The sequence below is a fragment of the Mesitornis unicolor genome, unplaced genomic scaffold (genome assembly GCF_000695765.1).
Source record: "Mesitornis unicolor isolate BGI_N332 unplaced genomic scaffold, ASM69576v1 scaffold41397, whole genome shotgun sequence".
NCBI lineage: Eukaryota > Metazoa > Chordata > Aves > Mesitornithiformes > Mesitornithidae > Mesitornis > Mesitornis unicolor.
In genome coordinates, this window is record NW_010197856.1 from 2460 (window position 1) to 29452 (window position 26993).

Here is a 26993-nt window from a genome sequence, read left to right on the forward strand (position 1 = left end):
TCTAGATTGCTGCTTCTTCAGCCCTTCCCTCCTCTTCATAACCTTTACCACTCCCTGCTCCAGCTCCTTGACAACCAGTGGCTCCCCCTCCATGCTGTCCACCAGCCTCATGGCTCCCTCCCCAGCAAAGTTCTCCTAACATGAGCAGTTGCCAGGACAAAGCCCAGGATGGTGAGCCTGCCTGGTGCCTCTGCCTTGCTGCTCAGCTCTAGTGGTGGTTTGTCTTTCTGGTTGGGTGTAAGATGCACCATACTAGTGAGCTGGAGCTATCTGACTATGATGCTCTATAATTATGTGGTATTACTGATGCTGATATTACCTGATATATATTCAAAGGCACTTCTCTCATTCAAATTCCTCCAGGGACTGGGGCTACATGAGCTGCCACTATATGCCACTTTTCTTTGAAAGCCAGTCTTTTATGTTTTTCATGTTAAAATGTGAGTCCATTAGATTCAGCACTATTTACAAGAAAGGTGCCGATACCACTTGGCCTATGTTTAGCTTGAGTTTTTAGATTTCAACAGCTGGGTAAGAACTGGGCATGCAGAACTTAATTAGTTCTGCATAGTTGTCTCTTGATCTGCCTGTACAAACAACTCTAGCCAACTCTAGCTTACTCATTTAGCAAAACTCCTAACCTGCTACACCATCTGATAGCCTTTCTCACAGTACATCTCCCATTCAACTGTGATTTCCTAAATCAACATTTAGAACAACACATAGGATCTAACTGCAGCAAATTCCACCAGGCCTTAGACTGACGTAATGAAAATCAATGTAATTTTCATGCTACTGTAACCTCCATTCTCATTAAGATTTCTCTCAGATATCTAGAGTCAATGTTCGCTTCACTCAATATATCATTCTGTCCTCAGAAATTATAAAGAGTACTCATGTTTCTAAAACACAAACATACCTGTAAATGCCCTCCACGAGGATGATAATTTTTCTCCATGCTCTGTGGCTTCGAGGCTGCCCATATATTATTGCATCCCTCAGCAACGTCTCAAGGCTCTGCATATCTTTATTTAAAAAGAAGAAAAAGGAGGAAATAAAGCATTAGCAAAGATTTTTTTAAAGAACTTTCCTTTTTCTACTGGACACTATTTTTTCCTATACAGAAAAAGACAACATTCAGAAATGTGTTCTAAAGATAGACTTACTTTTTTAGTAGGCAAGACCCAACCATTGATCTAATTTGCCTGAATGCAACCCAGTGACAAGGAGAGTTACAAAAAGCTTCCAGTTATGCACCTTATCTGGGAAACTTTTACGAATTCTTGGCATACATTTTTATGTAAAGGCAGAAGGAAACCACGTTGCTGAAGTACTGCGGCTAATTGCCAGTGTTCTCTGTATGGGTTGGTGATATTCATGTCTCCTGGCTTCCAAATGGTGAGTTTTCATTCCTTTTCAACATCAAAAGCTCATTCCACAAGCTCACAAATAACATGCACTGCTTCAGCAAAGGTTTGGATCAGGCTGCATAAAGCATGTCAAGATGACAGCAGGAGAAATCTTGTACTTCTCAAGAAGGACAGTGAGTGAAAGATTGCTGATGAGAGAGGGAGAGACAAATAGATTCAAGCACATGGCATAGATACACTAATTCAGTGCCAAAACACTTGGCACTGGTGGGACTTTGATATAAGGAAGCCTGGAACAATGTTAGAAACTTAGCTGCTTTCTTGAGGGCTGAGTGTAGATAATCTTGAAGAAAAGCCTCTGAAGTTTTGAAAAACACAGAATAAGCAAGAAAAAACATCACAGGAATAAGGGGTCAGACTAAATGTAACTCTCAATGCAGAGTTTAAATCTAAACAGCATTCTGGTGTCTGCACATGAATTAATACTCTCCAAACCAAATTATTCTGGTACTTTTCAAGAATCTGGATTGACATTTCAAAATGTTTTCAGAGAATATTTTACAGAGACTTGTAATACCACAAGGAACACTACAAAGCAGCTCAAATTATGAGTTGAGAAAATCAATAGTGGTTTTTCACTATATAACTCCACTTTTTCAGCAACACATCTTAATGCAGTTTTATAACCTTCTAAAATAGTACAAGGCTAATCTTTAAAATGCAATTGTCTCAACTGAAGAAAATTCACCTTAGCTACATTAACATTGACGTATAACTTGGTTTCCACCTGACTGGATCTGGGCCATTTGCACAGTAACTGTCCATCATTAATAACCTGTGACCTGAGAGATGTTCAAGTTATGACATGAATCCTTCAACTCTGGTACTTTATCTCTTGCTAGTGCCGTTTACTGATCTCAGTGAAAGATTAATTTCTCAGAAACACCTGTCCCACTCTACACATTACCACGTGATCTCTTGACCTAGCAAGACCTTGTTATAACTTGCAAAGCACAACACATGCACGATAGGTTACTCCTTGTTTCAATGGTGCAATCATCTGCACAGCTCAATGAGGTTCGAGATGGAAACGCTATTATGAATATGCAGACAACACAGTTTCCACTAGATGGCAAACAAGGAAATAAAAATTCCTTGTTGCTTTAAAAGGGGAATTTATAACCTAGGTTTGCAGTACGTTCATATTTCGTAGAAGAGAGCTATTCCCCTTCTCTTTTGTTTTGAGTGGATAATATTCAGAAATCCTTTTGAGTTCTGAGTATTAAAGGACTCCCCAAGATGACAGAAAGCACACTCAGTCACTCAAAGTTAAATCTGGGTGCCCCTTTTCTCCACTGAATTATTCTCTAGCAATTGTCATCTAAATCCTTTTATGGCCTTTGAAACCCTCCCCTGAATCACTCAAGATCTTTCAATTCAGTATTCTGTCTACATGTCAGTCCAGATTGGTTCTGAACTTCAGGACAATTTGCCCAGCCCTCTGAGCTAAAAGCATGGCTTGAAGATTCAGTTGTTTTAACATACTTACATATGAAAGGAAACAAAGAGAAGAGGCTAGAGAGAAGTGAAATGTATATAATTTTGTTTAATAGAACTGTTTACAAAATACGTGAATGTGAAAAGCTCTTTTGTCCAAACTACATGGACTGCAGATAGGGAAGAATCTTTCTGAGGGATGAACTTTCCTGACTTTACTCGTCATAGGGTAGGGACATGTCTGTTTGTAGGATCAGGACTATGTCACTTTGGTTTTGATATCTCATTCTGAAAAACACGTACATGTGACTCTTTGTTAGGCCTGTAACAGTCAACATATAATTTGTTTGAGTGTGAGTGAATTCTACTGACCTTTTTACTCTGTGCTTGTAGTGCCTCATTGGCACTACAAACTGGGAGGAAGAGAAAATCTGTTACCTTTAATATTCCCTCCACAAGTCTGCTTCTGTTATTCAAAGTGAAGATGCAGTGCCCTCTATGTGCTTGTTCTTAGACTTTCCAGAAGATGAGATATACTGAATGCCAGGAAAAACAGTACAACCCAAGTGATTTTTGGATATCAAATTATTTACCTATTAAATATAGTTAGACTGTGAAACACTAGGACATTTAGATGATGAGTTGCACAAGTCCATCTTGAATAACCAGTTATGGGGAAAATAACTGTCCTTTCTTGTTTGACCATCACCAGCCCAGGCTTTTCAGCGGTAATGGCTAACAACTGATCACTAATCCAGGAGGTGGTGTTAAGAATTTCACTTGATTAATTAGTCAAAGCACAACCAAATCTATCCTTGTCTCAGTTTCCACCTTCTCCCTGTGGCATATTGTCTAGATAAGGAGGATAAAGTTTCTTAACTGGGGACAGTGGATTGCTTAGGCTTTTTAGAATTTAATATAGACTTGTATAATCCTTGTTTGGGATCCCTCAGAGTTACTATAATAGAAATATCAACAATGCAAACTGATAGTGGGCCGAAGCCAGCCTGGACCTGGATGGGCAGCCATGTGGCTGTGCAGCTGGGGCTACAGGCTCCTGGAGGAGCCCCTGTCCTCTCCCAGGCACAATCAGTGCTCCTTGCAGGGAGACACGGCTCCACCCCTCATCCTTACATTGCAATGCTGAGGATGTCATCACCATTCCTCTGTGTGGGCTGGAAATCTCCTGAGTGATGTCAGCTGAATCATTTTTAATTAAACAGGGTACTACTACCCTTATCACATTCTTCTTTCCTCTGCCTTGTGTTTGCCACTGTCATTTTCAGTTTCTCCCATATTTCACTCTCATGCAAGTTCATGCAGGCTCTGGGGCTACTTATCCCTTCTCAGCCTCCATGTAACCATGTAACCCTACTGCAGTGCCTCTGCTGCAGCATCCACCTCTTCCTCTCTTGCTCTCACACTGCTGGCATCTTTCCTGGTCACCATCCTTTTGCGGGTGACTCGAGCAGCTCCAATGCTGTCCCTCCTTGCAGATCCCTAAAGCAACAAAAGGACACCACCACAAGGAGTTTGTTGATCTAAACAGTAACTGTAGGACTCTAGAAGGTGGTTTTCATTCTAGTGAAAACTACTCTTTGAAAAGCCCCTGACTGCTGGCACAGCTCTGAACAGCAAAAGCATCCTTAGAGTAATTTCCCTGAAATCACAGCTTTGAATATCTTTGTTTGAAATGAGGTGGTGGGAGTGGTGATTACTGCAGCCACAGTACCATTCTGAGATTCCCCTCAATAAATACATATCTCTGTGAAAGTAAAGAGCACTTGCTCAGGAAAGCTTCCTATGCACATGTGGCACATGGCTTTCTCAAATCAGAGAGTGCAAATGCAGACACAGCATGCTGGGAGCAGGATATACCAGTCTCTTCTCTGTGGCAGCATCCGTATGTGTCACAGGGAAATGCACGCCAAACTGGATTAGGCTGTGGTCCACCTATCTGGTGCAATGACCTTGTCTCTAATAGTGGCCAGAGGCTTCAAGGGGTACAAAACTTGAGTGGGTAATGTTCCTTTCATCCCGCTCTATACTAGCTAAAAAACTGCCCTCCCTTCTTAAATTCAAGAGCCACTTACACCCTTGGAAAAAAATACAGATTAAGGAACCATCTTGCAGTAAACTCACTGCAAACATTTTGGTTTTTTACAACCAAACACATTTTTTGCTAAATTTCACCTGTTCATTTATCTCTTTAGTTCCCCTTCCCCCATTTTATTTTCTTGCTTGCTTCAAGCCATGCACTTATTCCACTTCTTTTTTCTCTTCCTTTTTTTTTTTTCTTTTTTCTTTTTCTTTTCCCCAGAGAATAAATTTGCACTGAAAGGTAAGGGTCTTCTGCTGTCTAAAAGTTTTTTCAGTGTTAACTACAACTCCTCCAGGTAGCTGTGTTTTCTCTTTAAGTTGTCCTCATGGCACACATATCTGAAGTCCAAAGCATTAAATTGACTGAGTAGACTGAGAAATGCCAGAGTTGGATTAACATAAATTCCCAACTGATGTTCCAGTTGTATATCCATAAATTTTATATGGAAACCTGAACAGCTGCATGACACACTTCTGTCATCAACCACCTGATTTGTGAGAACCAAAAAAAACCCCTTAATACTTTCAGAGCACTATAAAATGTATGTAAGGAGAAGCTAGCAATGTGCTACTGTGATGCCCATTTCAGATGTAGGTTCAAGCACCAGATTAGAGGCCTGATTTTCATCTAACCAAGGTACCTGGTTCTACCTTTCATTTGCCTGCTCTCCTCATAGTATCACTTGTTCTGTTTGCGTGCTGAAGTGCCTTTGCAATGAAGAGAACTGCAACTTTTTCTTCCACATGTCCTAATGTCTGTGCATAGTCACAGAATCCCACAGACTACTCATGCAATTGCAAATCTAAACCTAAAAGTGTGACTGCAATTTAGTTGCTTAATGCCATATGGGAAAAATGTAGTAGAACTAGAAAGAATAAACTTGCCTTGTATAGCACCTCCTCATACAGACTAATATGAACACATTTCGCTTGTCACAAGTAACACACTCATCTGCCCACTGAATGTACAAGGATAGGCTCTCACCTGACACCAGTATAAGACCCAAAGCTGCTGCACCTGATACCAATATAAGACCCAGAATTGCTGTCACAGAAAACTCTTGATAAAATCACAAGTTGACTAATGGTTAGCTATTTGGTTTTGCTTTTCAAGTTTTATTGGAACCATCAAGGGATTTTGGCTAATGTTTAACCAAGATAAAGGTCAGAGGTTCTGAAAAAATGTTTTAAAATATATAATATTAATAAAAGATTGTCTTAGAAATAAAAAAGAGTAGGTGATAAGTCAGTCTCTCCCTGGGACAGGAAATAAAAACATTCAAGAGTATAGCCCCCATATAGCTGAAGGACCTCCATGTGGATCACTTGGGGAGGGTGGGAGAGGCTCCCTGGAGTCCAGGCCTGGTAAGGGTGACATCAGACACCTTCTGGCACAAAACTAACCAAGACCAGGCCACGACTGCCTCAGAGGTGGAGAGATATTTTAGCCTCCCACTACATACTAGTTGTTGGACCATGTGATGCTGGCTGCATTTCAAGTGTAGCAATGCAGCTCTTTTCTAGCTTCTGAAACACATCACTATCTGGGAAATGGTGCTCACACCACAGCAGGGAAGACAAAGGGCAGGTTAGAGTGATTTCAGCCCACTAAAAACACTACTACATAAATTTAGGACTGCTCAGATCCTAAAAAAAATAAAAATAAAAATAATTAAATAATAAAATGCCCTTACACCCATCATTCAGAGCAGGGGCTCCTTGGAACTGAGCTTTGCTGCTAGCATCCACAAAAACCCACAAGTCCCTCAAAAAGAAAATTCCCTTAAAGGCCATATACTCTGTGGCATACTGGTGTGACCTTGGCAGGGTGAAGACTAGCAGTACTGCTAAGCAGGAAGAGAATGCCCTGTTCAATAGTTTTCAGTTATAGGGCTGAAATAGAGTACTCTCCTCAATAGATGATCTGTAGGTGTGTACCTGCGCATTTTTCTCAGCCCAGGCCTGTAAATTCCTGTCTACTTACAAGGAAGGGATTGTTCACTGGCAGGCAGGATGTACGGAACATTCCTATGTCCAAATAAAAGCGGACTTACAGGTTCATAGCATATTTTTTTCCTATTATTCACCTTACTGCTTGAAAACCTTCTTATACACCTATGCAATGTTTTTGTCAAAAAGGAGAAACATCCAGATGCATTTTCTGGAAAGTTCTAGAAAGTTCTGGAAAAATTATTCAGATTTTTTTTTTTGTGAAAAGTGTAATGCCTAGGACAGCTACCCACTCATTGAAACTGAATTTCATTAACTTCTGTAAGAATAAGAATTATATTATTGATAATTAAGTTAATAGGTAGAGATTACTTCTTGGCTTACTGATTAAATAAGCATAATTATTTACTTTTGTGTAATGACAAATAGATCCAGTATTACTGATTGTATGCTTTGAAACAAAATACCACAGTTTTACAGGATTAGCTCCAGCATAGCCTTCGAAAGATAAATGTGCTTCAGTAGCAAGTTTAAAATGGCAGGTTTTACTCTTTTTTCTGTGAAACGTTTTTATCACAGAACAAAGTTTCCTATAATTTTTCCTTTAAAAATAGTTTATCCCTAACAAGAGGAAAAAAGGGAGGGGAGAGAGATTCAGTGCCAAGCTTGTTAGCAAGGAAGGTTACTAGCACACACCTGTGCATGTTTTTTGTATAATATTCAGGAAGTAGCTGGTTCAGAAAATATACCATTGATTCACTAAATTGTTACATAATTATTCCTCCTCTTTTTGATGACCATTTATAGTAACTGCAACAAACATTCATACCTCACCCCTCTCCCAGTGTCTCTTCTACACATGTGCAACCAAGGAAGTCAGAGCCAAGGTAAATATGTTCTAGGCAGTTTTATCAAAGTATTACACAGTATTTCAAAAGAGACTGATGTCAGCAACAAGGAACATGGAAAAAAGTCTGCTTTCTCAAGCTGCATTCTAATAGCAAAAAGGTAACTTCAAAATCTGCTGTCTGATTTTAATTTATTTTTGATTCTCCTGTACAGAAAGCATGTCTCGGGCACTAGTGGTGATACCTCTTGGTATCTCTTTTATTGTCTTTAGTGTAGGGCAATACTGAGTCAAACAGTGTGTTTGTGTGTGATGTAGCACAGCTCCAAAGGAGATGAGCCAACTCATGACAGCACACAACTTGGCTCCGTATGTAGAAGAAATAATGAAATTCATGTTAAGTCCTAATCCTCTTTAGGATAGGACTCAGATTTGTTCTTTATTCTTGCATCTTGTTGGAGAATTGCTCCAACTGCTCATTACAGGGTCCTAGCCAAGCCTTTGACACAGTAACATCCTCCAGTTGATGCCTAGGGCCAAGCTCTTCAAATGGTCATTGGTTTACATGAAATAACATTCATCATTCTCCTGTCCTTGGAAATAAGAGACAGATGTTATTGCCTTTTTTGACTAGAATACAGAGGAGGATTTTTAAAAGTAAGATGAAATGCATTACCACCTGATGCTGAAATTAATGCTTAATAAAGATCTCCAAATGGTAACTCAAGGGGCAAAGTTTTCTATTCATCCACATGGCCAATGCAGCACAACACACCTTACTTTTGCACCAAGCAGTATGACATGGGTAATGGCTTAATTCCCCTTTTCATAAGCATGAAAATGACAACACTAACCTACTCTGACAATTTGGGCACTCATGTGCATGCCTGTATATATGCTATATATCCACACATTAACAAGGGGAATAATCTGAGAGCATAAGCAACACAGCTCTGATTTAACAATAACTAATGTCTGCCTAGCTGAAAAGAACCCTCCCAAAACAAGCTAGACGTTTTGGTTATGTGTGTCCTTAATTAATTTGCTGTACTGACTTGTATTATGCTAGTTCCTGACAGATCCACAGAGAACAAGGCTATCTACTTCATTTTGGGTAAAATTGTGCATCCTACAAAGGCAGTCCTGCTGGATCACGCTTTTGACTGCTATCCTTCCCCAATATACATCTTATTTTCTTTAAAGCAAAAGGCACATACTTACATTTCTGCACATGTGATTTTAAAAGCTGTTGGTGATGTGTAACTTATGGGTATAATTAAGGAAATATTCAAAAGAAGGAACTTTCTAACCATGGAAATAACATACTGAGAGATTTGTAGTGGACTGAAAGAGCACACATGAATGTGTGAAGCTGCTTCACCTAAAGTGCTCACTAAATGCAATTTAGGTTAAGACTCAAGACCTACAAAACTGTGATGACAAAGGCCAATGTTCAAATTCAAAAGTGTATTTACATAGGTTTTTGCAGTTTCATTTTGAAAATAACTTAAAGTGATGTCTCAAAAATGGCATACAAGACTGACCTTGGCAAATACAATCTCTAGTCTAGAAAGCAATGAGTTTTCCCAAAGCAAACTGGATGGACGACTTCTGATGTTTGCTGAGACCTGTAAAAGGATTGTCTACATTTTCCAGAGCTGGGTTAGTGTTTTTTGGACAAGCCACTATTATTTTTAGGTTCATACATTACTCCCAAAAGAATATCAGTTTTAACTTCTCATAATGGCAAGCAGAGGCTGGTTAGATATCAGTTTCTAGGGAGCGGAATGAAATCTTGGGGAATGGTTAGAGATCGAATTCCTTAAAGCAAGGATGACAACTCAAAGCAATGCCTTCTCTGCTTCCCTAGCAGTAGACACTAATACACTCCTCAAACTGGAATGTTCTTTGAAAAGCTGTGGGAAGTGACACAAGCCAGCTGGGCTGCACACAGCATAGATGGGTGGAGAAGGCTGAGAAGTTTTGGGTAGTGAGAGGTCATCCCACAAGACGTGATGCAAACATGTTTGAATGAGGTAAGGCACTCAGGAAGAGTTGAGAAAAGGCTGGTATAGCAACCATACCTAGCACATCCAAATTTGTGGAAGTTAAGCAGGCTGGGGTATGCTGCAGGCTAATCTTGGAATAATTACTTCTGTAAAAATATTCGGGTTTAGATGATCTTTAATTATTGAATGACATTCAGAAATTGCTTCTTGCCCAAATTATGAATAGATATTAATTATAACAACACCTTACATTATAATTATAGTGTGCTTTTCATTCCAACAGATCCTTAGGCTTCTTACAGCATATGCATAATACATTTTTGCTCACCTCAGGGCTGAACACAACACTTAATAAGGAGAAGGAACTCTATTAGCCATTAACAAAGGTAATCTGACCTCTTTTCTCATTCCTCACCACTTCTCTAGCTGCTTTACCTGTTTTGCAATCACTGCCTGGCAGCAGCAATGGAAATAAAAAGGGGAACTGCAATGGGGAGGAAGGGAAAAGAATAAGCTTTTGTCATCAAAGCCAATCACAATGTCTCTGACAGTGACCACAGCAGCATTAACTAAATAAAAGTTAAAAACCATAAGTAATTTAGAAGATAATTATATGTTTGCAAAGCTAATGTGTGATTTCTACACTAAATTTATAATTCAAAGAATATTTGGAATGATGCTCTTGGTATAACCATCTGCATCTTTCGTATAGCCCCCTGGGAATTCAGGGTAACTGTTTCATAGTAATGTCACATTAATGTAACCTCATTGCACTGTTCCTGCTAGGAACAGAGGCAGGAAATATGGAGCATGTTTTTGTAATTATGTTTGTATTATTTTGGCTGGAGGGACAATAACAATAAAACCTTTATGACATCACACAGTCATTCAGCATGTCAAAAAGACAGCAATGAGATTAAGACTCTGGATTTTGAAATTAAGGTCCAACCTGATGACCCAAATAATGCACAACAGCAATTATAATATTACACTACTAATTTCTGCGTATCAGAAATCACTCATAATATTGAATAGTTAATCCTTCTGCCTGGACAAAAGTATTATCTGGGAACTAGCAGCATAGCAAGCATTGAAAGGATGCATTCTTGTCTTTGAGGTATTAACAATTCTGCCTTGAAATACTCACAACTTCAATACTCACTATTATGCTTGAAGATTCTAATAGTAGCACCTGAAAGTCTTGCACCAAGAACGAGAGAAGTATGGTTCAGCTCATCACTTAAAATGAGGCACCCCTGTGGAGAAGGAGTACAATAAGCATATGCATAAAGTGGAAGGCCATTGACATGTGTGCATGTGTGTGTCAGCATACACATATGTCTATGATATAGCATTGCACCAAATTAAGCAGTAAGTATTAAACATGAACTGGGTTTTCTCCCACTTTTCTGAAAGTGCCAGGACCCACTGCAAAGGCAGGCAGAAACTGTGGGATCAGATTCTCAGGCATTTCCAGGTGGTGCAAAAGGGCCAAATATTTCCTGTAACTGGAAAGTATTGAATAACCCTAGTAGAGACTGGCTGCTTTGTAGTAAAATTAAGCGATGTCGCTTCCTCCATCGCCTATATACAGCCTATTTTCTGTTGCAAAGAAAATCCCGTCACCACCCTATATATAAAGACTGCATAACAGTAATGTAAGGATGAGTAATACTCAGGCTGGACTGACAACAGCACTATGGGCTGCAGTGAAGAGATCAGGACAGATCAATGCTTCATAAATCCCACTTCCATTAAGATGGGAGTGGAACATAAGCACCAGGCAGAGTCTTTCTCTGGTAAATGGGTATACAGTTCACCTGTAGTATATTTCTCATAATTTAACTCAGTTGAAAACTCATTTTCTTTTTAGAAAGTAAAATAGAAATGTAAGAGAAATAACTTTGTACATTATATTAACAGGAGCCAGGATGCACAGTTGAAATTCAACCTGGAACTCTAATTTAGCTCTGCTTTCTATTACACTTCTTGTGCTGCGTATACAGAACTGGTATACAGAACTAACAGTAAGAGCATATGCATCTGGACAAGAAAATGTAGCTGCTAGTCTTAACTATGGAGGAAAGTTTAGCAATAAATCTCCTCAACATAGGGCAATTACATAACATCTGTAAAATATATAATATATTATTATACTATGTAATATTAGTATACACTAAAAAAAATAAATTGTTATAATTTTATTCTATATAATAAATATAGTAATATCTTTATTTGTGCCACTTATATCTAAATATCCCACCTTGGACAGAGGCCTGAGTCTCCACATGAGGCGAGCTGAGTGAGGGAAAATATATATATTTTTTAAATATTTTATTTATTATTTTATTAAGTGGGAGAATGCTGTTATGTATGTTTGCAAAATCATCAATTTTCCTTTATCAGTTCTCTGTATCTGTTCCCACTGAAACTGTTGGACAACTTCTCCAGCACTACTGCCGATTGCAGTTCAAGTTCTGAGCAGCTGAAGCAATACTCCCTACGCAACCCTTGTATACAGGTATTTTAGATATGTCTTGCAAAAGCTGAATTCCCTTCAATTGTGAGTGAAAAAGTGACTTCGCATCTATACTGATGCATCAGAAAATAATCTTGATTCTACACCACATAGTGAGCTCATTCTGTCTCCACGAAAAGGGAAACACTGTTTTACACATGAACTAAATAGGAGATACCCACTTTCCTAGCTGACAGTACAGTGTATCTGCTTGTTGTGTCAGGAATTTTGATTGAGAAGATAATGGATTTTCATGCCTTTGTGTTAGGTACCCCCAATTGGAGATTAAATCCCTTCAACACCAAATAAGAACCCAACTTCTGTCATATGGTCACAACTTTAGACTTGCATTTCATGTCAGTTTTCTTTGTAGGACTGACTGGAGATCTGTTCATCAGGAACAAGTTGTGCCAAGGGAGGTTAAGGTTGTGTATTAGGAGGAATTCACTGAAAGGGTTGTCAAGCTGCCTAGTGAGGTGATTGAGTCACCATCCCTGGAGGTGTTTAACAGATGAGTAGATGTGCTTAGGGACATGGTCTAGTGGTGGACTTAGTAGGGTTGGATCATTGGTTGGACTCAGAGATCCTAAAAGTCCAACCTAAACCATTCTATGATTCTATAAATGGTAAATGCTATGCTTTCTGTTTTCTGAAATTGTTGTAAAAAATATCCCAATCATCATCTTTCACCACAGGCAGCTGGGCAATATCTCTGCAAGTGGATGCAGCATTTGCTTACTTTTTAAGGAGAAACAACTTTGCTAAGAGAAGCTAAATAACCGTATTGCTCATCCTTAAATAGGATGTTAGGCATGTGTGATAACAACACCCAGTGCTAGAAAAAATGATGAAGGAGCATATTTAAGGTCACAAGGTTCTCAGCCTTATGACTCATGCATTGCTGATATAAAGATTTGTTCCTCGATCAAGCCTTTCCACTTAATGCATGCCCAGAATACTGTAACAGTATTTAACTTACAGTTAAAACAATTAATAATTGTTCTTTGTGTTCCTTAAGGAGGTACTCACCTTCCCAACAAGGGCTGGAATATTCATTGAGTTAGTTGCAAAGCCCATGCCGAACACCATAGCATCTTCCACACCAAGGAACTTGGCCACAAGTTTCTCTAGTTCTACATGTTTATCTAGGGTACCTGCAGATAAAAGCACAAGAAATCTTAAATCTCATTAAATTGTGAAAGTTATTAATTCTAAGGACATAAAACATGCAAAGGAACAGGCTGGAAATGTGTCATTAAGCTACATGACATTAAGTTCTAATGAAGGTTTTCCATTTGTATCTCGTGCATGTGGGATAATGCAAGAAAAAACAAGAATGCAAACCACTAGTAAGTAATGCTAACAACTACTGTTGCTGTTAAGGGAGCAAAGCAGTTGTTTTAGGAAAAGGTTTCCTATTTCCATAACATCAACTTTTGACACAGTTTATCCTGAATAGTGGGTTTTTTTCTCTTTTCCCCCCCCTGCAATGAAGAAAAAGTTACCTCCTTTTTATAGGAAATATGAGGCAAACATATTAGGCATTCTTGAGTTCTCTCTGGAAAGCAAAAACTGATGACAAAAAAATTATTAATTTTTTTCCTTGAGTGCCTATTTATGTGTGCAAAATCCTTAATTATGATTTTATATGCATAGACAAACAAAAATGTTCTCCATCTTTTTCAACTTTGGAAGGTAAAAGCTTTGCCACTCTTCACAGCTGATGATAACTCTCCTCCTTTATCCCTCTCAACAGTCAAACATAAATGATAAGGCAACATTAGAGAGCGTCCTTTATTGCATGTTACTTATCTAATTGTAGTGTCTGGAGTCTCCAAACAAATAAGGTGCTCCAACTATCCAACAAAAGCAGTAAGTTTCCCACACAATGGAGGATATGACAAAATGCAAAAGGCAACAAACACAAGAGTGATGTTAAGAGACTGATATAACAAATGACTTCGAACAGTAATGAATCATCTCAACTTGCCAGCTCTCTAGTTTTTGGTTGCCTGGCTGTGCATTGCAGGTACCAAGACAGAAGGAACTCCTACAAGATAATCTGTGGGGAAGAAAAGAGAGCGGCCTGTGGATTCTGACACAGCATTTTCCCTATTAATAAGGCTGTAAGCAGAAAACAGGAAAAAAATTGGAGAAGTGAATATCTCACCTCACTTGTGCTGCACAAATTGATGTCGTAATAATATAGGCAAAGTGAATTACAGTTAATGGGAACAAAAATATCTGTATTCACTGTGATGGGCAAAGGGCAGTTGAATGGAGGAAAGCAGAAGCTTGGCTAGAATGTCTTGAACAAGAATGATGAGTCAGGAAGATGATCTTACCTTCATCATGGAGGAAAACTCATTAAAAAAAAAAAGCAGCTGTATAGTTTCAGCAACAGCACAACTGTATAGTTTCAGCTACTTACAGTGAGGTAGTGTTTTAATTCTTTTTTCTTGTTAAATATCCAAATTAAGAAAGGCATTCACTTAGAAACAGAATGTGAAAAGTATCATGCAGGCAGATAACTCTCCAATAGCCAGAGAGATAATGAGCAAGGATCATGGGGCTTCTGGAAAAACTTGGTTAATATGAACAGTAAAGAGCAGTGGTGCCTTGATTTTGCACAGAGCCTGCTTGGGTTCTCCTAGACCTGAGCCAGCTCTGGCAAAACTTCAAGAGTGTCTCTGCACTCATTGTACCACATTGGATGTACATTGAGCTGAGTTGTCTCTGGCTCTGGGCTCTGACAAACCAGGTAACCTGATTAAGAAAATTGGTTCTGCAGAACTTCCTGTAGATGTGAGTTGACTCTGCAGGAAGGTCTTTGAGGATGGCTACTTTTTGCATTTATAGATCCTGAGATACACAAGAATATGTGCTGGCTGTACACACAGCTACTGCTTAGTAGCCAAGCTTCATGAAATGCCAAACCACATAGTGATTCAGAGTTGAGTTTCTTACTGGAGATGTATGTGGGAATCTATATCTTAACTTGTAAGCCTAGCAGGTCTCAGGATGTGTTACTACGGTTAGTTCTAGTTTTTTGCATTTTGGGCCTAGTTATTCTTCAATCTAGTTACAACACTCGTGGACAACTGGGGTTTCCAGCATGGTCAGCTGCCCTAGTGTTCCTTGCAGACACTATTTTGTTACTTGAGGGCTACTGGCACACAATAAGATGAAGTCTGAAATCGAAGCTTGAACCCAACCACACTATGATCACAGCTTGAATTAGAAGGAGGTTTGAGAAAGCATGAGAAACAAGCAGTGTGTGCTTTGCATCCCCAAGCCTGTATTGATAGTGAGGATTGCCCTAATTCTAATCCTAACAGTGAACGCAGATGATATTGCATATTGCTATTGCCTGGAATACAAATTGGAGTCAATAAAGGTCTGGTTTGCAAAACCAAAACCTGAATGGCAAGGATTTGCAAAATGAGCCCTAGCTTTAAATTTCTTTAATTATAATGGCAATGTTGTAGGTGGTAGGTGAGGTGTTGCAGAAGCAATACAATACAGATCAGTACTGACAGTGGGAGGTTCACGGCAGTGATATACATTGAGTAGAGCTCATAAAGCATAACAGCTTGCATTTTCCCAGGTTTAGAGTAAAAGGGGTACATATTTAATAAATGATGCAATTATTTAATCATGTCAGATTTCTCCAGTATGTCTCTGTCCTTAGACACCGTATGAACTGCACCAATTATATCACTTCTCTGCACTGGAGGAAACAAGGGGTCAGATATGCTTTGCTGGAATAAGACTTGTCCACTAACATTTCCAGCTGGTCAGAGCAACCTCCACAAAAAGCATAAACAGCACTACCAGACAGATGCAAATTTGATCCAAAGGAACTTACACAGGCACAAGCTGCTACAACTCAACTACATAAGGAAGGCAGTAATTACACTCTTCTTCCTTAAATACAACCTTAGCAGTGTCAAGTCAGGTTAAAATGGCCCTTAAAATGCCTTACATTGTGCTGGATTCAGAACAGCATCACAATCTGGAGGATGAAAAGTGATATACTAAATATATTTTTACTAATACACTATATACATAGATACTTTCTATACTTGTCCTTTACATAGATGTTAGAATTTTTCCCAATACTCTACCTGCTCTGATTTTTATGCTGACTACAGCTTGGACTGACCCGAGAAATGAGGATACAACTAAATAATGTATGCTATCTTATTGGGAAAGGTTTAAGACAAAAAGGAAAAGAGGAAGCTACCTGCATCTTTAAGAGACAAAATGGAATACTTTCTTTTGAAAGTTATTCTTCCTTGCTAAACAGTTGGGTACAGAGGTTTTACTATTTTAAGATTATATAGGTGTTTTGGAAAGTAAAATCGATGATCTTATCAAAAGTGGACTTTCACAATGCTTGCCACCTCCACAGATTCCCACACTTTTCAAAGAAAATCCCCTCCTTTTCAAAATCTGATGACCCAGTTCCGTCCAATAACTTGCCACTGCATTCTGTGGACAGGGAACATGAAGTGCCCTTGCCTTTGGCAGGCTTTCAGAGGCTTACCCATGCTCTTGGGTTGAAAGTCATTGTCAGTCTATTAGACAGACAAAGCTTGAAAATGCACTTCCCATGATCCTAACAGTTCATTGTTTAGCTTTGACACTTTCAGCTTGGACAAGGTGGTTTATGCCACTGGTTAGTCTGCCCAAGACAGTCTTCTAGGTTCTTATGTGCTTAATGACACGTACTGGTTAAACTGCCAACACTGGCAACAGTATGCTTTAATAGAATCTTTTGTTTGGGCTTCTAAGACCCAAAGAGGATGGGAAAATACAAAAGCTGGATTGGTAAACTGATACAAGCAACAACCCCTTGAAAGAAAAATAATAGATTCCCATAAAAGCCACTTACATATATGAATAGCAACAGGGAATTGTATGGATTACTGATGTCACTCACTAAGGCGAATAAGAACCATTACCCTATGAAAATGATGGTTTGTCAGAGGTATCCTTAGAAGGGTGAGGAACAGACAAAACACCTAAACTTCCCTGCCACATTTGAAACTTAAGGTCACAGACTCACCCTGGTAAAATAATATACATAAAACACATACACACTTCTACAAAAGAAAGGATGAATGAATATTACTAAAAAGATGAAGAAACAGAAGACTAAGAAAGTGTATTATTTATTTACACCATTCTACAACAGTGGTTGATGCAGATGGTGTCACTGTCCTACAGAGTTCACTACAGGAGCGAAGCCTAAACTTGCAGAATGATACATTTGGGCAAGAGAGAGGGAGAAACACACAGTAATGTTGTGTAGTTGCCTCATTTAACACTGCATATGCATAAAAGAGCCCCAAAAGAAGTGCATTTTGAGAAAGCATTTGAAAGAAAGGAAATGCTCAAGCTTTCTTAATGCTGCTACCACCTGACAGGGCTTTCATACCACAAATATGTTGCAGATATCATAGATATAATAATGTACCTGTGTAATTTACTGATTCCCAGAAAAGAGCAGATTCATTTTAACAAAAATTCCAGTTTAATTAGGTCTTCCAGTTTTGACTGCTGTTTTTCCTTTATAAAAATTCAAGGCTAAAAGTTACAGTGTAAGTCCAGCCTCTTCATGCTAAAGTATGGATGGAAATATATTAAGTGTCTAAATGCACATAGATAACGTTATATATTGGAGACATTTTAGGATTTATACAGGTCACAGAACCCTTAGTTACTCCTGATGCCTTCAGTTCCACCAGCCAGAAGATGGACTGTCCAGAGCTTAATCATGCTTTGCAAAGCATACTTTTGCAATGGTGAAATACCAGGAACAAACTTGACCATTTGATTTTAAGTTGGATCAATTATTTATGACAGGGTAGACACAAAAAGGGAAATGAAGTTAGTAGGAGATGACAATGAAGAAAAATTCCTCTCAGGAACTGTTTATACCATGCTTTATCAGAAAGTAGCAAAGATTATGAAATATATATATACACACACTGATTCTCATTTATGTGGCTATCTTTCTCCTTAAGCTCCTACTTGGAAACTGTAAATCATGAGAAATTTAGTTCTTTATCCACGTTTAAAATGAGCCCTGGCCCTAATTAAAGCTTTGAAGTGCTATAAAAGAAAGAACACTCAAATAACTATTTTTACCTTCTTGAAATGCTGCTAGAAAATTACATTAGACCTTAAAACCTAGCAGAAGGAAGTTTGGGGATGGAGCTACTTTTGCAGTTTAAAAGTTGGTGCAGGTTTTCACATCTGCTTTATAGAAATCAGATGACAATCAAATATAAAAAATTCCTCAAACAGAAAGCCCTATAACTGAGTGCAAGCTGGGTATTAAAAGGTAATCTCCTAACCATGCTCTCCAGAGTGAATCATCTTGCGAGTGTTCTGTGCAGGCTCCGTCTTGTCTTTTGGTCCAGGGCATAATCACAGGAGAAGGATTTCAAAAGGCAGGAATCCTGCTCAGCTGCTTAAGCAGCACTAATGATACATTTGTTCCTGTTACTCAGTATGTCATCTCCATAAGGAATAATGTTGAGTTAGCCAAATACAGCATTGGATCTACTAGCTGCTCATGTGACAGCCCCATCACCACCCTGGTGCTAAGCCTAGGATTGTTCTGGGCAGTATTCTGAAAAATGTGTAATATTACCGATTTTATTATAATCTGCAATCAGATAGCAGGAAACAGTGTTAAATAAACATTTGCATATTTCTACCTTAATAATTTTAAATTAAATTGCTTAGAAAATATTTACTATAAATGTAAGAATGACAGGATGGGCTCAGACAAAAGGCTTGTGTGCCTGCCTTCAACAGGAGCCAACTCCCACTCTAGCTATTAAAATACATTGATTTGCATGGGAAACAAGGACTTCACATTCAAGTTGTCATTCCTTTCACTATATAGAGGGAATACATGCTACTCCAAATGAATTTAGACTCCTACTTTTTAGCATTTTTATTATGCTAAAAAGTAACACTTTTGAGAGGATGATTAAAATAAATAAAACATAAATAATACATAGTATAGAGATTTTTTGGGGGTAGTTTACACGAAATAGCCTAACATTGCAAATAATTCAGTTACTTGAATAGCTGGTTTTCAGTTAGTTAAGTCCTTCAACGTTTGAGAATTACTGTCTCATGTTTATTCCTGGAAAACAAAACTTCCTGCTTTTTCATATCCTGATAGGTTTCTTGTCTCCTAATGAATTAGCCAAAGAAATTTAAAAAATTACTTTTTCTGCATCTGCAGGAGAGACTGCTGCTAACAAAAGCTGTTTTAACTTAAATTACACTCATTGTCAGTTTTGTCGGATATGGTAGGTGCAGATGTCTCTTGTATCTTTCCTTGACACCTCACACAGTTAATAGCACATCTTTGCCTTTGGCTTCGGTAAGTGTAACTTTGCCATGCTCAGATGTGCTGAGAATGCTCTTACCATTCTAGGTGAATGGTCCTATTGTTCCTTCCAGACTCTCCTGCTGACCAAGAGGGTCCTCATTCTACATCTCAAGCTGCTTAGAAATTTTCTGAAGGATCTTACTTCTGCTTAATTTTTTTCTGCCAAGATCCTTCAGGGACTACTTCTACCACACATACCACACAGAACTGAAAAGTCTTTCCCTCTACGCAGACCATGATAACAGTGGTTTTTGCCTTCTGCCTCCTGTCTGAAAACAACCACTTTCACACATTCACCCAAGCTACTGCTCTTAGAAGACATGCCCCAAGCATATGTGCAATTCTTTCTAGTGTCTTCAGAAACACTGGCAACAGTCAGGTTACTGCTTCATCAGTTGCTTATATGCTACCTCTATCATAAATAATGCCCAAATGTATAAAAATACAAGTTTGCGCATTTTCCTGCTTCAAGCCAGATTTGTATGATGATTTGATAGTCCACTGGTCCAGTATTAGTGGTTGTACAGCAATGGCCATAGGTATATAAGTAACAATATAAATTAATACTAAACAACTAATTACATAAAATATTGCTAAACAACTAGTAACAGATGCACTGTGCCACACAATGGGTGTCTTTTGTCCATAATTCTTCATCTGACAGTGGTCTTGTGTTGATATCTGGGGAAGAATGAAAGCAGGACAAACATATCTAAGTAGTATCTCAGCTTCTAATTTCAGCATAACGACATCCTGAATCAGATAACAGTTTTAGTATTTCTAGTAACTATGAAGGATCTCTCCTCTGTATGTGGCCAGTATGCCCTATAATGCAAGGGACTGTAAAGTTTTAGCATCTGCAGCCTTTTCCACAATGAGATCCTCAGGTCTGCCAGCTTCCAGTGTGAAGAGCTGCCTCCCGTATTAGAATGGAAACCTTCTAGCAACTGCATACAATGCCCTGCAGATCTTGTAGTGGAAGAGACAACGAACAGCCAACCCTGACCACTCTTCCACACAACACATAATTTTGAAGATTTCTATAATTCCCCCCTTTAGGCTCTTTTCAAGCCAGATAACAGGCATTTCTGATAGCTGAGGACAGCTCTTCACCTAGAAGCTGTTTGAGGCCTTTGATGATTCTCATTGCCCCTCTGACACTTTCTAGTTCTGCTAAATGCTTTTAACCAGTACTGCACAGATGACAGCAAACCACAGCTTTATGCAGTAGCATACTGAGGTTCTACAGTTGGCTTTCTGTTCACTTCCTAGTGATTTCTAGTATTTTATTTGCTTTCTGATCACCAAACAATAAGCTAATACTTTCACAGAACTACCACTTATGACCCCAAAATCTTTCTCCTCAGAGATGATAGTTAGTTTGGTCTTAAAAAAAGGAAAACATTTTTCTTCAAGATTGAAAGTCCCACAGAACCCTCAGGAATGTGTCTTAAATGACACTGTTATGCTAAGAAAGTGATGATGATGATATATTATTATTATTGTTATTATTATTGTTATTATTATTGTTATTATTATTGTTATTATTATTATTAAAGGAGCATGGAATTAATAATGGAATGAAGAGCCTTAAATCTCTTTATGGAAGACAGATCTAGGAAGACCAGCCACTGTTTTTATCAGTTTCCTATGCTTTGTGCCTGTTTAAGTGGTGTGTGCATTATTATTTTAGAGAAAGCATGAGCAGGGCTTTACAGTTCTCGCTGAAGTTAATTTCTGAACTATGTTTGCACACAGTCTTAAGTTACTTTTATGGGAATGCAGAATAACAGTTTTTACATTTAGCAAGGTTTAGCTTTACTAAGTTTCCTTAATAAAACACAATTTTGTGTTTTGTGTCTATATTAACTTATTCTGAGAGCAAGCTACCTGCAACAACATTCTGATATGACAGCATTTTATACCCACTCCATGGTCTGCACAGTTATAAGAGGAGGAGAGCAGAAGACCATAAAGGGCAGTTTTACCACCAGGTATTCTTTCAAACATCACTCACATAAATTATTTTTTTTCTTCTTTTTTTCCCTCTTTCTCAGAAATCTCAAAGTAGTGGAACGATCCTTCTCAAAAAGAGAGACCAATCGCAGCTTTGAGAAAGATTTTGGTAAATCCTCTAACATGCCAGATGCTTAAATGCATATAAGCAGAACAGTACTTTCAAAGTCAGTTAGATTGAAAATGATAAATACGTTCAAGTGCTCTCTTGGATTAGGACCCCACAGGCAATTTATAGCCTTGGCTACTACAGCCCACTGCATTTTTACTTCAAACCATTTTAGCTTAGCCACACAATTACAACAGAGGTTTTGAAATATTATCTGCCGAGGAACAAAATCATTCTGTTCTATTGTTCAAAGATGAAGAAGGCACATTTTAATTAAAAAGGAAGACCTTTCATACAGACATTTCCCTATCTCACTTTTGAAAGTATATGTGTACCTATATTTAACTTGGACAGAATTTTTCAAATCTGCACAACTGTGAACCAGAATAGCGCTGAAACAGCACAAGAGGATAAAAGAAAAAGGAGAGACTGTCCACAATGCTAATAAGAAGCTATTTTCCTTAGGTTGCTTATACAGTCCTCAGCGGTAGACAGGCTCCAACAGAGCCAGGGCCAATGAAGTAACCATTGCTCAGAATTGCTCTGTGGAGCAACCTGTCTCTCCACTGACTACACAAGCAGCACAGGCTCTCTGTTAGCTGTGTAGAACAAAATGCTATGACTGCTCATCTACACCACCTAAGCCCAGTCTTAACAACCTGCTTTCCTGCTTTAATGAGTCTTGATGTCCAAGCTGCTTTCTGAAATTCACTCTCTAAAAGATATATACTGACAAGACTTCTACAATGTTCTTTACTTATAGCCCATTCTTGCATTATGAGTAGTCTGAATGAAGTTTATGGGACTATTTGCTGTAAAAGCAATTAGAATGAATATAAAACTTTGCTGTATCTGTCAAGAAAACTTTGAGTACTGCACAGGAGTTCGGGTGAAGAGAAAGTCTCAGAAATCTGTATAGATTGGATCTCTAAACAGACTAGATGAAGTTAAGTAATTAGATTTTTAATATTTGAAGACAGAATCTTTTCATAAGTTGTTTTTTTTTCTGAGAATAAGTCAAAGTTATGCAAATCTTCCATATAAAAAAAATCTACAAAAGATAAAGAATGAGGAATATCAGGTATATTCTTTGATGTACTGAAAACAACTTGAAATGTTATCAGACAAAATAGAATCCAAGAGAAAAAGACACAGAGAAATGTTCCTTCAATACTTTAGATGACTGTCAATGGTGACCAGTTTCAAGCATGCAATTCAGGTTCAAAAATATACTGCAGTCACCAGATAGGTCACCTACAAAAGGTCTGTAAACCCTCTCTGAGTGGTGTCACTGACATATTTATTATTGTCAAATCAAACTCTGATGACAAGATAAGAAGCAGATTACAAGGTTTGAATTATTTATTCTTTTTTGTCTGGATATGAAACTATGAATGAAAAAAAGACAAAAGAAATACAGTATTTTTTCATAAGATTTCTACAGGAAAAGGTTTGCTTTGAGATACAAAATGAAAATTTTTTTTCAGGTTGCCACATCAGGGAAAAAAAAAAAGTCTGTAAAAGACTTATTCATACTGAGAAAACTTTTTTTTTTCTCCTGATAGCTCCCAAGAAAGATAAAGCCTGAAGAGAAAGATCCCCTTGCATTTTTATAGCTCAAAATTGTTTTATCTGAAATGCAGGCTGATTGTGCCATTAGGAATGCAAGGTTTTGTGTAAAAATATACAACTGAAGATAGGACTACACACAGCTGACAAAGCAAAAAAGGAGACAAATCATTAAGGACATACAAAACAAAAAAGTGAGATGAAGCCTTCCTGAATTTATTCCTTAGAGGCACACTAGAATTTTCTGTGTTGTGCCCATGAATGTCTCACAAAACATTACTATATACTCTTAGAACACGGGATTAGAAAAACCCAAATTAAAGCTCATTTTACTAATCAGAACATACTATGTGGTAACTGATAAAAAATTTTGACGCAATTAAATTTGTTGTACAACAATTCTTGATGTCTCAATGTTTATTTTACTGTCTTTTAAAAAATAAGCCTTTTAATTCCATTATTAAGTGTCCCAGGACAGTATATGACACATTTGTTTTGCTTTTCCAAAAATCAATAACATTTTTCCTTTTAAAAAGAAATCCTTATGTGATAATGAGTAAAATACACCATGATTCCTAATAATGAAGCAAGTAATTGTTGATGTGACTAAAATTATATAAGTATCAAATACCTTTAAGATATCTGTAAAGAAAAAAAAAGCATATAGTTACAAAAACTGGTGGCCATCTAGCTGTTTACTCACCCATTTCCTGTCTGGTACTGCAGATTCCTGTCCCATATTTTTGTAACTCTACAGCCACAGTTTTCAAAGCATTAACATCTGTTTCTGCAAAGCCGAGGTAGTTATAGGAACCCATATTGATTACATTCTTGATAGTCCTTCCTGTAAACCTATAATTAAAGCAAATTTTAAAGAATAGTGCAACTTTCCCTCCACACCAAACAAAAAGAAAAGAAAAATCCCCCCAGATTTTCACACCCAATTTTGTTCCACTATAAAATTCCTATTTGGGAACTTACAATCCTCATACTTTAATGTCTCAAAGGTTTTTCCAGACTCTCTCTTTTCCTGACTAAATACTGCTTCTTGCTCAGAATGTTTTCCAGATTCCAAGCTGTAGATGGCAATATATTGGTATTAGGTGAAAGGGTGCTTTTATGGATTTAAATAAACAAACCTAGGACTTTAATAAACAGCCTAGGACTTTATTTAAGGAACAACTTACAGACATTATTTTTTCAAGCAAATTTTCAACAGCTTCCACAAAGTCAGTGTAGAAGACACACACAGAAATTAAACATGAGGAAAATCTTGTGGGAAACACTACAATACATTCTTAATAAGCCGAAATATGGCCAACCGACAGATTGTCTATGTTGTGAATTTCCATATCTATTTAATTCAGAATGGAATTAATAAATGAATTAATTGAATACTTGTGCTGTCACCACCAAATAAAACCCATTTGTGATAGAGTTCAGTCCCTCAACACTGCCTTTCCAAACAATATTCAGAAGAAAGGGAACAGATTGTCAGCACAGTATGGATTTCAGAAAAAAATACACTGCTGTACATTAGTCAAGGATCTAGGTATGAGGGAATAAATGCAATGTTCTGTGCTTTGCAGATGTATCAGGAATATTCTTCTGAAGCTGACAGCTGCAGTGTAAGCTGACTCACCTAAATGTCCAGTTGTAATCATCTGTAACACGCTCCATGAGGTCAAACTGTGGTCCTGGGACACTGCAAATCGGACGATTCCAGTTATCCCGTATTCTCATATAGAGGTTTCTTGTGTAAAAGTTCTCAAAATCTTGATAAAGTGGCACAAAATCCTGGTTTGAAAACATGCACAGGGTTATGTTGCTAGAAAGATGTCTGCTTCCATATCCAAGTAATTTCCATTAAAAAGAAAAAACTGATACATTAGTCAACAGAGAACTATAACAGCTAGACATTCCTATGTTACAAACAACTCCAATCAACAAATACCTTACTTTAATTCCCTTGAAATACAGTGTTGGCTTTTTTAGGGAGGTGGGGTTTTTTTGTGTGGGGTTTTTGTGTATGTGTGTGGCTTTTTTTTTTAAATGGTCAACAAATCAGCCTAATTCTCCAGTCCAGTATTTGAAAAGTTGGAAATGAAAGAAGTAATGATTCTTTCACTTGGAGAAACCAAGTTCTTAAAATTGAGGATTTTGCTATGTGTGATGCAGATTGCAAAACTAGGCTAAACAACTCATTCTGTTTCGTGAAATGTTGGATAAATTAGATTAAAACTAGTCCAATATAACGGAGCTGGGCCTTACTGGCGTTGACTGGATATGCAAACAGCCAGGTAAGACAACTAGTATGGTTGACAATTAATTTTTATCTATGGGTTTTACTTGGAAATTAAATTAAAAGAAAGCTATGGAATCTAAACACAGCTTTATATGAAACAGCAGAACAGCCATATTATACACTGGATACAAGAAACTGATAAAATAACGTGGCATGTAGTTACATATGTGACAGACTGAAGAATTAAATGAACACATAATCCATGGTGGCTGGCAAAAATATTTAGGAGGCATGTCTAGAATCAAAATAGCTCAATAGGCCAAATCATGAAATGAACTGAAAAGAATATTCCATGACAGTGCTGATAAAAAGACTGCACCATAGTATTTCACTAAGTAGTGCATGCATCTTCGAAAAGCTGGAACAGGAAACAATTTTGGGAATTTTGTTTGTAAGAGGAACAGTAACACTATACACATTGTTGCTCCATTATGCCAAGTGTTATTGTAAATGATGGCTCAAACTGCACAGAGAAGGAGGAGCAATAACAACAACAAAAAGCTAAACAAAGTTAAAAGGCAATTGAGCTTGCAAGTTTCACCTAGAACCAGGCAGGATGAAGAATATTTCTGAGTCAGGACTTGCAAAAATTCAGGCTACATTCACTTTGTACTTTGTTCCTGAGTGCTCTGTGAACAGCAGTTCAGCAAACATAAGTCAGGAATTACAAAGATATTAGCACTGCCTACTGCTACATAGGACAAAGTAAGACAGCCAGACAGGACAAAGAAAAACAGTGGTTTAAGAAATTTGAAGAGATGATGTATTTAACAGTAAGGCATTTCTGAGTTTTCTTTTTCTGTAGATTGACCTAATACACTGAAATTCTATTTTGCTCGGAGTATTCTAACACTCTTAGAACAAGGTGAACATCTCCCTGGGTGAAAATTATGATTTTACATATAAATAGGTATATATTCATACACATGTGTTTAACTGTACTGCAGTACATGTCATTCCTCTCATCCCTATGCAATATACTTCTCTAAGATGAAAGTTTTCTTCCTTGTTACTTCGGTAGGTTATTGTATATAACTTGCAAGCAGGGGAAAACTCAGCTTAGATACATAAAATGTCTTTTTCATACATACTTTTTGTTCTTCTCTTTCTTCAGCAATGTTACGTTTTTCTAGGCCCCACGCTCTCATAAAATCTCGCAGATAGCCAAATACTGTTCCCACTCCAAAAGCCAGGAAAGTAAGAAGAGTAACATACAATGGTGCCTTTTCAAAGTGCTCAATAAATCTTTTTTTGTAGAGAGTTCCATTTGATATGCCATTTTT

General features: G+C 37.8%; 1 protein-coding gene across 1 annotated transcript; it reads right to left on the bottom strand.

The window, feature by feature from the left end:
* Window positions 1-919: 919 nt before the first annotated feature.
* LOC104533322 (serine palmitoyltransferase 3-like) lies at window positions 920-26993 on the bottom strand (the record flags this gene model as incomplete). Its single annotated transcript, XM_010188936.1, has 6 exons — window positions 920-1025; window positions 10936-11029; window positions 13321-13445; window positions 24109-24257; window positions 25048-25202; window positions 26802-26993. Coding segments are annotated over 6 exons (821 nt in total), but the record flags the coding sequence as incomplete, so codon positions are not given.